General features: G+C 31.8%; 1 protein-coding gene across 5 annotated transcripts in view; it reads right to left on the bottom strand.

The window, feature by feature from the left end:
• BRWD1 (bromodomain and WD repeat domain containing 1) overlaps positions 1–13,680 on the bottom strand; it is a 200,572-nt gene that overhangs the window by 165,795 nt on the left and 21,097 nt on the right. For 4 of the 5 annotated variants that reach the window (XR_012487991.1, XM_074300514.1, XM_074300511.1 and 1 more), the window contains 4 exons: positions 11,847–11,997; positions 8,660–8,758; positions 6,395–6,555; positions 5,060–5,281 (listed from right to left, as the gene is read on the bottom strand). Coding sequence is in view for 4 of the 5 variants with exons in the window: in XM_074300514.1 (XP_074156615.1) it covers positions 5,060–5,281; positions 6,395–6,555; positions 8,660–8,758; positions 11,847–11,997 (633 nt within the window). In the remaining variant the exon portion in view is untranslated. The remainder of the gene's footprint in view (positions 1–5,059; positions 5,282–6,394; positions 6,556–8,659; positions 8,759–11,846; positions 11,998–13,680) is intronic. The other variant, XM_074300512.1, reaches the window with a different exon arrangement.

The raw sequence follows: 13,680 nt of genomic DNA, 5'->3' as shown, positions 1-13,680 counted from the left end.
AAATTTTAATGCTAATCAATAAAAAAATCAAATATTCTTGAAATAAACTCAAAGACACTTAAATATATATAAACCCAAATATAGATAAAATTCAAAATGACTTCCACTACCTAGAAAAATATATGCAATTTCAAACTTTCCTATAATGTTAACTTTTTTTTTTTTTTTTTTTAAACAAATTCTCTCTTAATCTTATTCAATGTATTTTTTTCTGGAGCAGTTAAGAGCAAAAGACTGGGCACTGACTGACTCAGCTGGCTACATTCTTGTTCTTTTATTCAGTCATCTAATTGAAGTACTTGAAATCAGTAATAAGCACCAAAATTATAGTGTTCCAGATACCCAAAAAAACACCAAAATAAATATTTATTGAGTGGTTACTTCAGAATTGGAATTATAAGTATAATAGAATATCAAAGTACAATAATATATGACACTTTGACTATGTGGAGTTTATAATCTAATTGGAAAAGTATTCATAGCTTGAATGGGGAGAATAGGCCACATTCTGGAAGAAGTTCAAAGTCAGGCAGAGAAGTTAGAATCCGGTATATATAGCAATAAAAGGAGGTATTACATTCTTGAAAAGCAGAAAAATTGAAAGCAATATTTTAAGATCTTCAGCAATACATTCTCAATGAACAGTCATATGAATTTCTGCTCTCATTGATTTGGATGTTCCCTCAAATGATACCAATCACAACCCCTGCAGGCCATCCTATTTTGTGTAACTCTTGTCCATGTCCAAGTTTGGAAAGGGGTGTTCCATTCCTTGTTTTCTCCTGGAATCACAGAAGCACTCTGAAAGTCCACTTTTTTTCTCAACCTTGGACTAATTCATCTTCCTTTTACCATAATTTTCCTGATGATTTCTTGTTCTATGAAGTTGCTCATTTATTATTATATTCCATAGTCTGCTCATAACCTGCAACATACTTCAACACTGTATAATGACACTTAAGTTTTTAATTTTCAAACATTGTTGAATCCTACATCTCAAAGCTATATAACAGCAGCAGGAACATATGAGTATTATTAAGATGATGGGTTTCTCTTTCTAGGAAAAGGCTAAAGTTATTAAGGGAGCGCTGCAATTTTGTTTTTCAGTCAATTGCATGATGGTAAAGTAAAGATGTGTAAGATGTGTCCTATTACAGAAATTTACTGTTCCCAATCAGGAATGTCTTAGGGCTGCTAGATGACAATGGATAGAATGCTATATCTAGTGTCAGGAAGACCTGAGTTCAGGTCCAGCCTAGAACATTTATTAACTATTGTGATCCTGGGCAAATCAGTTGAATCTCTCTTTGCTTTAATCTGCTGGAGAAAGAAATAGCAAACTACACCACAGTATCTCTGCCAAGAAAACCCTATGTTCAGTATTGTATGCTATGGACCATATACAGGGTCACAAAAAGTTGGACATGACTAAAGAACAATCAATACCCTAAGCAAACATCTCCAACGCACATGTAGATTGAGCCTCAGATATTTTTAACTGATGGGAAAAAAATCAATAATCATTGATATTTTCACTTGGTTGTTTATATAGAAGATACAAGAATTTTTTTTCAATTATTTTGTTGTCTTTCTCTTTTGATCAAGGTACGGGAAAGGCAAATGATTCTTACAGTCAGAGGACAAATAGCTAAATCAACTTCTGATATGTATAACAGACATGACTCTGAACAGGTCACTGCATCCCCACACACTTCAGTTTCCTTATCTGTAAACAAGGGGATTGGACTAAATGTTCCCTAAGATCTTTCAGGCCTAAATTCATAATCATAAGATTTTATAAAATCTAATCAATGCTTAGTACTCTCAAAATTGTTTTCTCCAGCATAAATCTTAATTATGTCGTATCTAATTGAGATATTTTTCTCATGTTTGTTCTCTCTACCATTTCTGTGGACATATCCGAAACTATAATGTTGGAGTCAAAAAATAAGCTTTACAGATCTTTTCAACTTTTTGTCAGCTTGTTATTTTCCTTCAATATTCATCCATAAATGACAATTGACTTCTTAAAAGAGCATTTCCTAAATTTCTCAGTTATCAATATTTCCTCTATGTGAATTTTTTTTGGATTTAACTAAAGGTAGAAAGAAGTGTCACAATCACAATGAAAAATGTGAGTAGTTACAAGATCTGTAGGCAAATAAAGATGCACTTTCATAAAATAAGAAGTCATTCTGCTTTAGCACTGAAGTTCCTCATATGGAAAATTAATAAGTTTAATAAATACCTCCAAAGTCACTAACTGTATGAAAGTGAGAATACCACTGGAGTAATGTTTATTGGATTCTACTAAACTTGAAAGGTAGCCCTACTATTTACAGAAGCAAATAGTTAAGTCTATTACTCTCTTAATTTGTTCTTTTTCCTTGCCCTTCTTATGATGCCCATTTCATAGAACAACAACAAAAGATTAGGGACAATAATCTTCCTCCCCACCTCCAGGAATAGATGACAGCAATTTACAGTGGCTTGCATCTGTGCTTGCTTACCACTTTACAGGGTAATTAAAGGACACTTCCTAAACTCAAATCTTCTGATCACAAATAAAAGGATTATGAACACCCTAGGACAATAAATGGAGTTAGGACATTTTTCAATAATTTATAGTCTCTTAGCAGGAAAAGGTAATTTTCCAGGTTTTTATAGATTAGCTTTGTGAGTTGTTTCATGAATATCCCCAAATTGGAGAGTTTCAAAGTGCCAGAGTTCCAGGATCAATCTTCTCCTAAGAAAAGAGAGTAGCATGATGCAGCATACTTCTTTCAACAAAGAGAAGGATCAGGATCATCTACACAGTCCCTCTTTAGGGACTTCCTTGGTTAATAAAAGCCTTAGACAAAGAAGAGAATCACCCATATAGTTGCTGTATGTGGTATCCTATGTGGCAAAGTAAAGCAAAAAAATTATTTGAATATCTGCAGATTTTATGGGAAAGGAATCTTCTTTTAGCAGCTTTTAAAATATGTTTACTTCTAGAAGAGTCTAAAACAGAAAGTGAATATATATAATGTAACTCTTTGGGGGAATGAGAGAGATATTTCACTAAATTGTCACAGTAATCCCCCAAAGGCCACAATTTCAGATTCCTTCAGAAAAACAATCTGAGTGGCTTGATATATTTTAGCATTAATTCATGTGTAAAAATCCTCAATCTTATGAGTTTTCAGTGAAAGCAAATGCTGTATGATGCCTACCTACACAAGAATTGTGCAACTTGTGACCAATGTAAGCTATACCATGAGGCTAATTAAAGATTTCCCTAGAGTACTCAAGATAGGGGAAAAGAGCCAAAGAGAAATAATGATCCTTTGAGGTAAAGGTCCCCAAACTAGTTTCAGTCTATGAAGTCAATCTTTGGGAGTCTTAAGATGGAATCTATTTGGTAGTTTGATTTACTTTCTGAGTCTATTCTCTGTATCCTCCAGGACAATATGTGTTCCTTGAGGAAATACAACTAATTCACTATTGTCTATGTATCCCGGACACATATTTAAATGACTGCTGACTCAATGAATTTGAAACTCTTATTTTTTTGTCATTTGATAAATCTGTTATCAACTGAGAAGACGTACATCATGAAAAGTGAGAATCGAGACTAAAATATAGAAGAGCCTTCAAAAATGTATAAAATTTCCCCCTAGGTATAAACTTTTCAATAATTGAAGTCATACTCCCTTAGAACAAGCAAAAACATTTTACTTTCTAATATTCTTTGATTTAAATGAAAAGAATGTCACTGTAAAAGCAAAAAAACCTCTCATATACAGCAAAAATACTCTTTCCTTCAAAAAATAGGAATAACTTCTATAAGTCTTTAAAAGAAAATCAATTTTGGTCACTTTATAAAACAGGCTAGTTACTTGTCAAAGAAAATAGTCAATAGATTGGAAAAGGCAGTCTTCTATTCTAATCCCCTAGAGTTTTATAAACACATCAATAAACTTGTTCAAAGTACCACAGGTAAAAAGTGGTAAAGGCCTAATTTGAAATCAGGCTCCTTTGACTCCTGTTCTCTTCTTTCCTCAATACCACACCACTTGCCACAAATCCAATAAATACCACTATCATGACCTCTTATAGACATAGGATATATTCTTTATGTAAGAATCCAATCACTTACACCAATCTGATCAATCATGTCAGATTTTTTTTTCAGAAGTTTTCCAACAATTTTTCCAAATCTGAAAAATTAAAACTAGGAAAAAAATGTTACTGGCTTTTAAAATAAGATCAGGTTTGATCGACCTCAAAAGCACTTGAAATATATCTTAATAAAATCTGGAAATAATTTCTGATGTCAACTCTATGTAGGATAGTTGGTTATCCATACTGTACCACCCTTCTAAATAATGATGTTGAGTTTATCTTCTCTGTAATAAAACTCCTAATTTTTATTAGTTCAGAAAAATTTAAGTTCTTAAAGTAATGGGAAAAATTAAAAAATGGATACTGAACTAAGAGAGAATGGAAGAGAAACAGAAAATATACTTACCCATTTTCCTGACTTTTATATTTAGTTTACTTTTAAAATGCTATTTATATTATTTACTTTTTTAAAATTGTATTTTTTACGTTGAGGCAATAGGGATTAAGTGACTTGCCAAGGGTTGGTCACAGAGCTAGGAAGTGTCTGAGGCTGGCTTTGAACTCAGGTCCTCCTGACTTCAGGGCTGGTGCTCTCTATCCATTACACCAACTAGCTGCCCCTATATTATTTACTTTTAATCTTATAAATATATGTCACATGATAAAATTTAGAATGAATAAATTTATGTATAAATTTTACATATAAATGTATATAAAACAAAAATAAATTCAATTTAATGTGTACACAAAATAACTTATTCATTCAACAAGCATTTAATTAATCTCTACTTCGAACCTGATGAGCTATGTATTGATAATACAAAGAAAACAGAAAAAGCAGGGCCCTAACAAAATATACTTTCATATCCCTGCCAGATTGTAAAAGCAACACATTCAACTATTATGCTCATACAAAAAAGGAGATTATACAAAAACAGAGATTTAATTTTACCTGCAGAGATGTAATTGAGCCAGTGTGTCCCTGAAGCACAGCAACTGGAGCACAAGTTCTCAAGCACCACACTCTAATGATTTTATCACAACTTCCTGCAGCAATCATAGTATTTTCATAGTTCACAGCCATATCAGAAATTTCTGCAGAATGGCCTCTTAATGTGGCCAACAACCTGCCATTATGTGTGGACCATATCTTTACCAAACAATCATCTGAACCCTAAAAAAAAAAAAAGGCCCCAAAGTGTGTCAATTTAAATTAGCTATCTGTCTAAATAATTAAAAAAAAAAACAAAGAAAACATTTGTTTATAAAATTAAATATAAGTACTTCCTTCCCTCAACTTCTAAAAAAATATAATTGCCTCTCTAAATAGCATGCCAGATAATGAAACTTTAATTTCACTAAAAAGATAAAAACTACTAGAGCCATGATATTTCTCTTTCACATAGTTTATAGTGCTTTGAGATATTCTAGGTTAGTATTGAAGGAAATGAAATTAGTGTAACAGAAAATGGCAAATTATGATAATTTTGTGAATCACTGATTCGGCTCAGCTCTACTCCCTCCCACCGCTGTCACCACGCGAGGCCTGAGGAGGCTTAGGGCCTCGTCTGGAGGCCCAGCTCCTGTGGAGGCTGGGAGACCTACCAGGCCTGCTGGGTGCCCCAGGAGCCACTCCTCGGGGTCAGGTTGGGCCACTGTGTGCACAGGAGCCATTTGGCATGGTAGTGAGACCTATGGAATCCTTCTCAGTATAATGTGTTTTGCCTATATTCATAACTGAAGGAAAAACTAAATTTCAATTAGAAGTTGGTTAAAAAGAAAATGTGATTTTTCTCCATTTAAGTCTAAGGACTTCTGAAATCTGTTCATTCTGTGCCCCATTTAATTTTGGATAATAAATTACAAGATCCATTAAAACTAAAGAATTTCAAGTTTTTTAAAACAAGATTAGATATATCTTTTTATAGACTGAAATTGAGTGGCTAAGTCTCACTTTAAAAGTTACTAAGTCTATCTCTCTTGGTTTTGATAACTTCATGCTACTATAGTTTTACTTATCTAAAGGTGAGAACTAGTCTAGATGACTGATATCTTAAATTTCCATTTTTATTCTCAAAAATTCTACCAAAAATACTTTTAAAAAATATGCCATAATCCAAATCAGATATAAATATGTCCACTCCAATTTTCTTTTAAAATCTTGGAAGATTTAATTAACAGAATTTCAAACTACTAAATTAAATTTTTAATTTTTTTTTTTTTTGGCCATTAGCAATTAGTAAATTGTTATAGAAGGTACAATATGAAGGTTATAATATTAACTCACAGTAAAGATTCTGTGCCCCGTCCTATCAAATGCAACACAGTAAACAGCAGAGAGATGTCCCAGAATCCTCCTGTGCATTTTTATGTGTTGATACATACTTCCTGGAAATGCCATGCTAAATGAAGCACATCCTGTAAGTTGTTTTCCACGATTTACCTCCACTACAAAATAAAACAATTAAAATGGCTAAGGTAAATCTTACATACAAAATTTTATTTTTTAAAAATTTTTTTATCTTCAGTTCTGAATTCTCTTCCTTCCTCAGCCTCCTTCCCCATTCACTAAGAAAATAAGAATACAATATTCATTCAATATATGAAATCATGCAAAACTTATTTCCACATTAGCCACTTTGAGGTAAGAAGAGAGACACAAAAAGGAGAGGAAAAAAAATATGCTTTGATCATAGTCTGCTCCCATCAGTTCTCTATCAGGAAATGGGGTAGATCACTGTATAGATCAGATTTATCAAGTCTGTCATAGTTACTCATCTTTGTAAATATTGATGTACTCTTTTAAGTTCCCAGGTTTCTCAAACTATTCCTTATATAGCACAATAGTATCCCATCACATTCAAATGCTATTATTTGTTCAGTCATTCCCCAACTGATGGGCATCCCTTCAATTTTCATTTCAATTCAATTCTCAAAGAGTTGGTTCAAGTAGTTTTATAAATATAGGGCCCTTTTTTTTTTCCTTTTGCTCTCTTTAGGATACAAACCTAGTAGTAATGATATAGCTGGGCAAAGTTCCAAATTGTTCTCCAGAAAAGTTAGATCAATTCACACAAGATTTACCTATTTTCCCATATTCTCTATAATATTTATCTTCTGGGGAATTATCTTAGCCTATCTGATGGGTATGAGATACCTCAGAGCTGGTTTAATCTGCATTTCTCTAATTTTTAGTATTAAGGGCATTTTTAAAATATAACTATTGATAGCTTTTCTTCCTTTAAAAAATGTGTCTGTTTATATTGCATGATTATCATTTGGTGAATAATTCTTACTCTTATAAATATGGATCAATTCCTTATACATTTGAAAAATGCAATCTCTTATTAGAAAAATATTTTGTAAAGATTTTCCCATGTTTCTTAATTTTCGGCTGCAATGTTTAATTTGTGCAAAACTTTTTAAATTTTATGTAATCAATATTACGCTATTACATATAAAAATTTAGAAAAAAATCAAATTGGAAAGTTTCATCTTAAAACAGTTTTAATTTGCACAAACTTTTCAACTATTAAACCAGTGGCAATCAACTTTTTTCCAACTACTGTATTACATGACAGAACAACAAAATACTTCCAAAGTCATAAGAATACACCACCCATCATAAAGTTATCACTGGGATACAAGGGTGGTGTAGTTTGGGGTTTTTTGAACTTTGGAAAAAAACAAAAATGTAATGACCACTCGCAGAATATAAAATGATGACACATTTCTCTTTTCTCAGGCGATAAATAATAAAACTATTGTTAGTGAAATGTTGCACATATTGTCTGAGAGTTAAAAAAAATGTTAACTGGTCCTATATAACTATTTTTGTTTTTGTTAAAAACAAGCAATTGATGATTCGAAGACATTTTGCTTGGGCAGTGTCTGTGGTGGGATGAATCGAGGAGGGATACTGGTGAATAAAAAACTTTTAAACACAAAACATATTTATAGTACTAATGAAGAGATCATACCTTTTTACAATTATTTTTATTCTTTTTTGTTAGAAAACAACAAAAATACAATTTCTAAATACAAAGAACAATAAAGATTTTTTACTATTTATTAAATTTAATAAGTTAGGGTACCAAACACTAACTTCCTTGTCTATGTCCACTTATGCTCTCCCCTTCTGAGTCTTTAAAAAAATGTTCCAGTCTTCTTTTTTTTGGCATCACTATCACTACTCTCCTATATCTTAAGACTTTTCCTAGGTGGCCCCATCCCGTGAAAGAGGGGAGGAAAAGCTCTATTACCAAAATAAGTACCATCAAGCAAAATAATAAACCCATAAATTGGCCAAGACTAAGAAGTGTATATCTTATGGTTCCACCACTAATCCACCATCAATCTGCAAAGTCATGGGAAGCATATTCCATTACCATTCAACTTCTAAGTGACTTCTAAGTAATCTAAGTGAACCAAGTTCTTAATCTTTCAAAATTGTTTTCCTTAGTTTTTCCTCTTTTGGTTTTCTCTTTTCATAAAGGAAGAAGTAGTGAAAATGAGTCAAGAAATTTAACAAATAGCTGAAAGATAAACTTACCAAGATTTGGTGGGGAACCATAATTTACAGGCATTTCAGGCGGTCTTCCTCTATGAAGAGCAGCAAAAGCAGAGCCCTTCCAAACAGTAGCTCGGCAATCTTTAAAATGAATTTCAAATGTCAAAAAACTTTGAAATTTATTCTTTAAGGGAAAGTCTGTTTATAGGTTTCCATAATATAATGTCTCACATAATTAAAAGCTTAAAAAGTACTCACAAACCAAAGAAATAAAATTTAAACATTATTAAATGTAATTATCTATGACAGCAAAAAATGTAACACTTCATACTGAAAATTATTCTACAAAATTTTTCCCTTCTCATTCTTAATTATAGACAGAACTTAACACTCAAGAGAAGCAATAAAAATTTAAAACAAATAATTTTTCCTAAAAATGATGACAAGAGCAGCAGCTTTAATTGAGGCAGAGAAAGGGCAAAATAGAGGATTAGTAAAACACAAAATTTCCACAGATGTTAAATGTCCCAGAAGAGCAAAAAATCCATTTGTGTAAATGGATTCATTCCTTTTCATCATCACCATGATGACAAACTATGTGGCAAGCTATCCTTCATGATACTGGTATAGAGCCAACTAATCTAATAGAACATAATTAACAACATCTTGGAATAACCAATCTAGTAGGATTTGAAGCAATACTCATGCAACCCAGCTAATGCTGAGATGGTCATGAATAAATCAGGAGACCCCCCCCCCCCCAAAGAAATAAAATGAGCTGAAATGGAGTATTTCCAGGGCAGGGGTAAGAATAGATAAGAACTATTTGCTGTCTTGTCAGAAACAAAGAAAGCGTAACAATTTTGGATGAGTAGGAAATAACTTTTAAAATGTTGTAAAGTGGCAGTTTAATCTACAAAAAGGGAAATTTCTTCTTCTTCTTCTTTTTTTTTTTTTAAAAGCTAAAGAGCCTCAGGTGGCCAAAAGGCAATGTCATAAACAAAAACAAGCATTATTATATATAATTACAATCACTAAATAAAAGAAAGGATTCAAATAGTTGAGCTCAAGGTAGGAAATACTAATTTTTTTCCATTGAGATTTTCAGCTGAATTCATACAAAGTATATAATTCACCAGTGTGTATGTTCATCATGATTATGAAATCTTCAATTAACTAAAAACTGAAAGGGATAACTAATATCCCCAACTTTAGGCACTTATTAGTTCTGTGACCATGGGCAAATCAAGTTAATTAATTTCTCTAAATAAAAGCATTAAACTGAATGACTTCTCAGGTCCCTTCCTGTTCTAAAACTCTAAGAACCAATATACAAAATATTTTTATAATCTGAGATAATAGGTCAAATCTAACTAGAAGAAATTTAATGAGGATAAATGTTCAATTCCTATGTTTTTAAAGAAAAGAAAGAAAAAAAACAGGACAGGACTTGATTGACTAAAAATTCAGTATACACATATATATAACATAACTGCCAAACGATTCAATGTCATTTTAGATTATATTACAGAAATACTGAAAAATGGAGATGGTAATCTAAATTCCACTAATTAAACCACACTAGTCCAACATCTGGAATATTAAAAGTTTGCACACATTATCACTTGAACCCAAAAAAATCCCTAAGTTAAAAGTAGAAGTACCAAAGAACCTAAGTGTTGGAAGGGACCTCATGGGGATAGGGAAGAGAATGATCCTGGCTATTTCCATGTATCTTAAGGGCTTTTACATAGAAGAGGAATTATATTTCCCCACTATTAAAATGTGAGCCTGAAAAAAAGAACTTGCTTTCTATTTGTATCCCCAACTCTTAACTCCATGCTTGCACAAAAGTAAACATTTAACGTTGTTCTAAAAGGAAAAATTAGGATTCATGTACAAGTTGAGAGTAAAATTTCAACAAGAATAATTAGATAATTAAGGTTGACAAGAATATGGTATAGAAAATCTCATTAAAGGAATGACTGGAAGATGTTCAACCTGAAGCAAAATACTAACTTGCTAGCAATGCATGTGAAAATATTCAAGCAATTCCTTCAAACATCAGGTAAAAAGTCCATAAAACACTAAGATGGACATTATGTATTTTACTTTTAAGCTTTAGCAACTTCAGATGCATAAATGCTACAAATTTACAAAAAGATACCTTAAAGTTTAATTATTTAAATTTTAAAAAAAAAAATTTTTGTTTTGTGAAATTTGAATAATGAAGTCAAACAATATAGAACATCCTGTCATTATACACTGTATGTATAACAACTTCAGGATGCCATTTTCCCAAATAGCTGAATCAGCAGAGATGGATCTCTTGCTGGACCACTTGCTTTATCTCCGTTTTTATTTTAGTCACCTGATTTCCAATTAGACTTTTTCCTCTAGAGTCATATCAAAATATGCAACAAAACCTTATTCTCTGGAAATCCCCAAAAGAAGTCACAAAAAGTCAAATGCAACTGAAAAAACTGAACAGTATTTAACTTATTAAAACTTCAACTTCCTTAAGGACTTTTTGGACATATCAAATACACATTACATACACACACACATACAGATAGATAGATACATAAGATACATGCACATATAAATATTCGGGATATCTCAAATAGTTTGTTTAAAAACTCAGTAACAATCATTTTAATTTATATTATTTCTTATGTAATATCTATTTAGCAGTCTTAAATGTAGTTAACTACTTAGATGACTAATAAAAGTAATTTTTGCAAAACTAAGAAAAGGAATGAGAACTTTATTATTTTAAAAGAGTAGTTCTTGGGAAAGATGATCTAGTTCTCTAAAAATACACAAGGTATTAAACTTTTGGTAATGATTACTTTGAAATTCTGAAGTCAGAATACTGAAGTATCTTATCAAAAGATAATCAGAACATGAGTATCAAGTACAAATACTCTTTTAATAAAGCTAAGGAGAAACTTAGTGAAGATGGTAAAATGTGTTAAGTCTCTGATCTCCAAATGCCTCTAATAAAATGTAGCTTTTATGAACCTAACACCATCATCTTTATTTAACCTCATAAATTTTGTATTTAAGATAGAAGATTTAAGAAGCATTAAAAAGGGACTAATATTATCAGACAAATTATTTCATAATCTATAATTTATCATTTGCTAATAATGTTTATATTACTTTACAAATAATACAACGTACTAAAACTATTGAATATAACCCAAAACTTCATAAAGTAAGATACCTTTTGCAGTACGTAGCAAAGACTGCCTTCCTGCACCAAGTAAAGATGTAACTCTGGAAATACAGGGTGGAATTTCTTTATCCAGTATAGGGCCAATACGCTGACAGATTTGCAACAGATGATCAGGTGCCACATGTTTATTTGACAAGACCTAATTGGGATAAAAATTTAAAGGGTATAGTCTAAGTTTATAACTTTAATATATTTATATTTATCATGCCTCATATGTAGTTTGCCAAATTTTGTTAAGTCTGCCTATTATAAAAGATACTTTTCTTCAAACACTGTATTGGAGTTACTTTGTATATATTCATTATGTGTATATGTATACCACAATAAAATGTTAAAACTACCTGAGGGAAGGGATTTGTTATATTGCTTTTGTATTTTCCATGCCTAAGTATCTGATACACAACAGTTGGTGTTTAGTTACTTTGTATATATTCCTTATATGTATATGTATACCACAATAAAATAAAAACTACTTGAGGGAAGGCACTTGTTATATTTTTCTTTGTATTCCCCATGCCATGACACAATAGTTGGTACTTATTTTCTTGACTAATTGATGCTGATAAATTTCAAGCCATTATTCCTCTTGGACTACTATAATTTAGTACCCCTATCTTGAGAATATTTTCTCTCAAATCCAGACTTCACACAATTATTAAAATAATAGAGCAGATACCACTTCTTTTTTCAAAAACTGTCAGTAGTTTTCCATAATCTGCAAATAAAACACAGATTAGCTTGGCATTCAAGTCCATCCTAAATATGGCTCCACTTCAACTTTCCAAGGGAAGCTGGTGTCTCAGTAAATAAAACACTGGGTCTGGAATCAAGAAGACCAGAGTTCAAATCCAGCCACAGACACATACTAGTTGTATCACCCTGAGCAAGTGATTTAACCTCAATGTTTGCCTCAATTTCCTCATTTGCAAAATAAGGATAATCACTTATCTTCTAGGATTTTTCTGAGGATATCTGTAAAAAGTTATTTATTTAGCACAATACCCGGCACATCATAGTGCCATAGAAATTTTTATTTTCTCTCCCCCCTTCTTTTCTAGCCTCATTTCACATATTTCATATGTTCAGCCAAACGGACTATTCGCTATTCCACAATCTCATCCAGGATTCTCACTACCTCTACTATCCCCCAGAATGGAAATGGCTTCTAAATTAGCTTACCAAACATAAATTCTGCCTACTGATATCCTTCTCTTAGTTTATGGGTCTAGTTCGCTTACTATTCCCTCCACAGGAAGAAGATATTCTCACCCTACTTTGATTTGTGCATTTAAAAATCATTTGTTACATGCTAACAGTGTTATTACTAGTAAAGGTGTGTATTTCTGTTAATATATCCAATTTGAATACTGAAAATAAAATTCAAAACTAATTTCAAGTCACTTCCCCAGTTAATTTTGTAGCAGTCAATTAATAGGAACTAAATATATATATTTCTGTGTATATTTATCCACACACAATAGCTATAGTATAATGAGTACGCAAAGTGCTAAACTTCAAGACTAGAAGAAATGAGTTGAGTCCTGACTCAGACATTAATTAAGATATTGATTAAAAACTTCCATGAATTTATTACAGCCTCATCTTGGTCATATGTAAAAGTAGGGTAATACCAGAAGTACTTACCTCATAGATTTGCTGTAAAAATTCAATGACAAAGCATCATATTACCCTACTTTTCAAAAAAGTATATAATACTTGTTTTAAAAAAAGAGTACATATATATATATATATGACTTCTTAATGGGGAGTGGGGGTGGAGGTGGACAGAAAGGAAGAATATCTGGAACTCAAATTTTTTAAA

The sequence above is a fragment of the Sminthopsis crassicaudata genome, chromosome 3 (assembly GCF_048593235.1).
Source record: "Sminthopsis crassicaudata isolate SCR6 chromosome 3, ASM4859323v1, whole genome shotgun sequence".
NCBI lineage: Eukaryota > Metazoa > Chordata > Mammalia > Dasyuromorphia > Dasyuridae > Sminthopsis > Sminthopsis crassicaudata.
The sequence above is the reverse complement of the archived record's forward strand: the minus strand, read 5'-3'. Positions and strand labels throughout refer to the sequence as shown.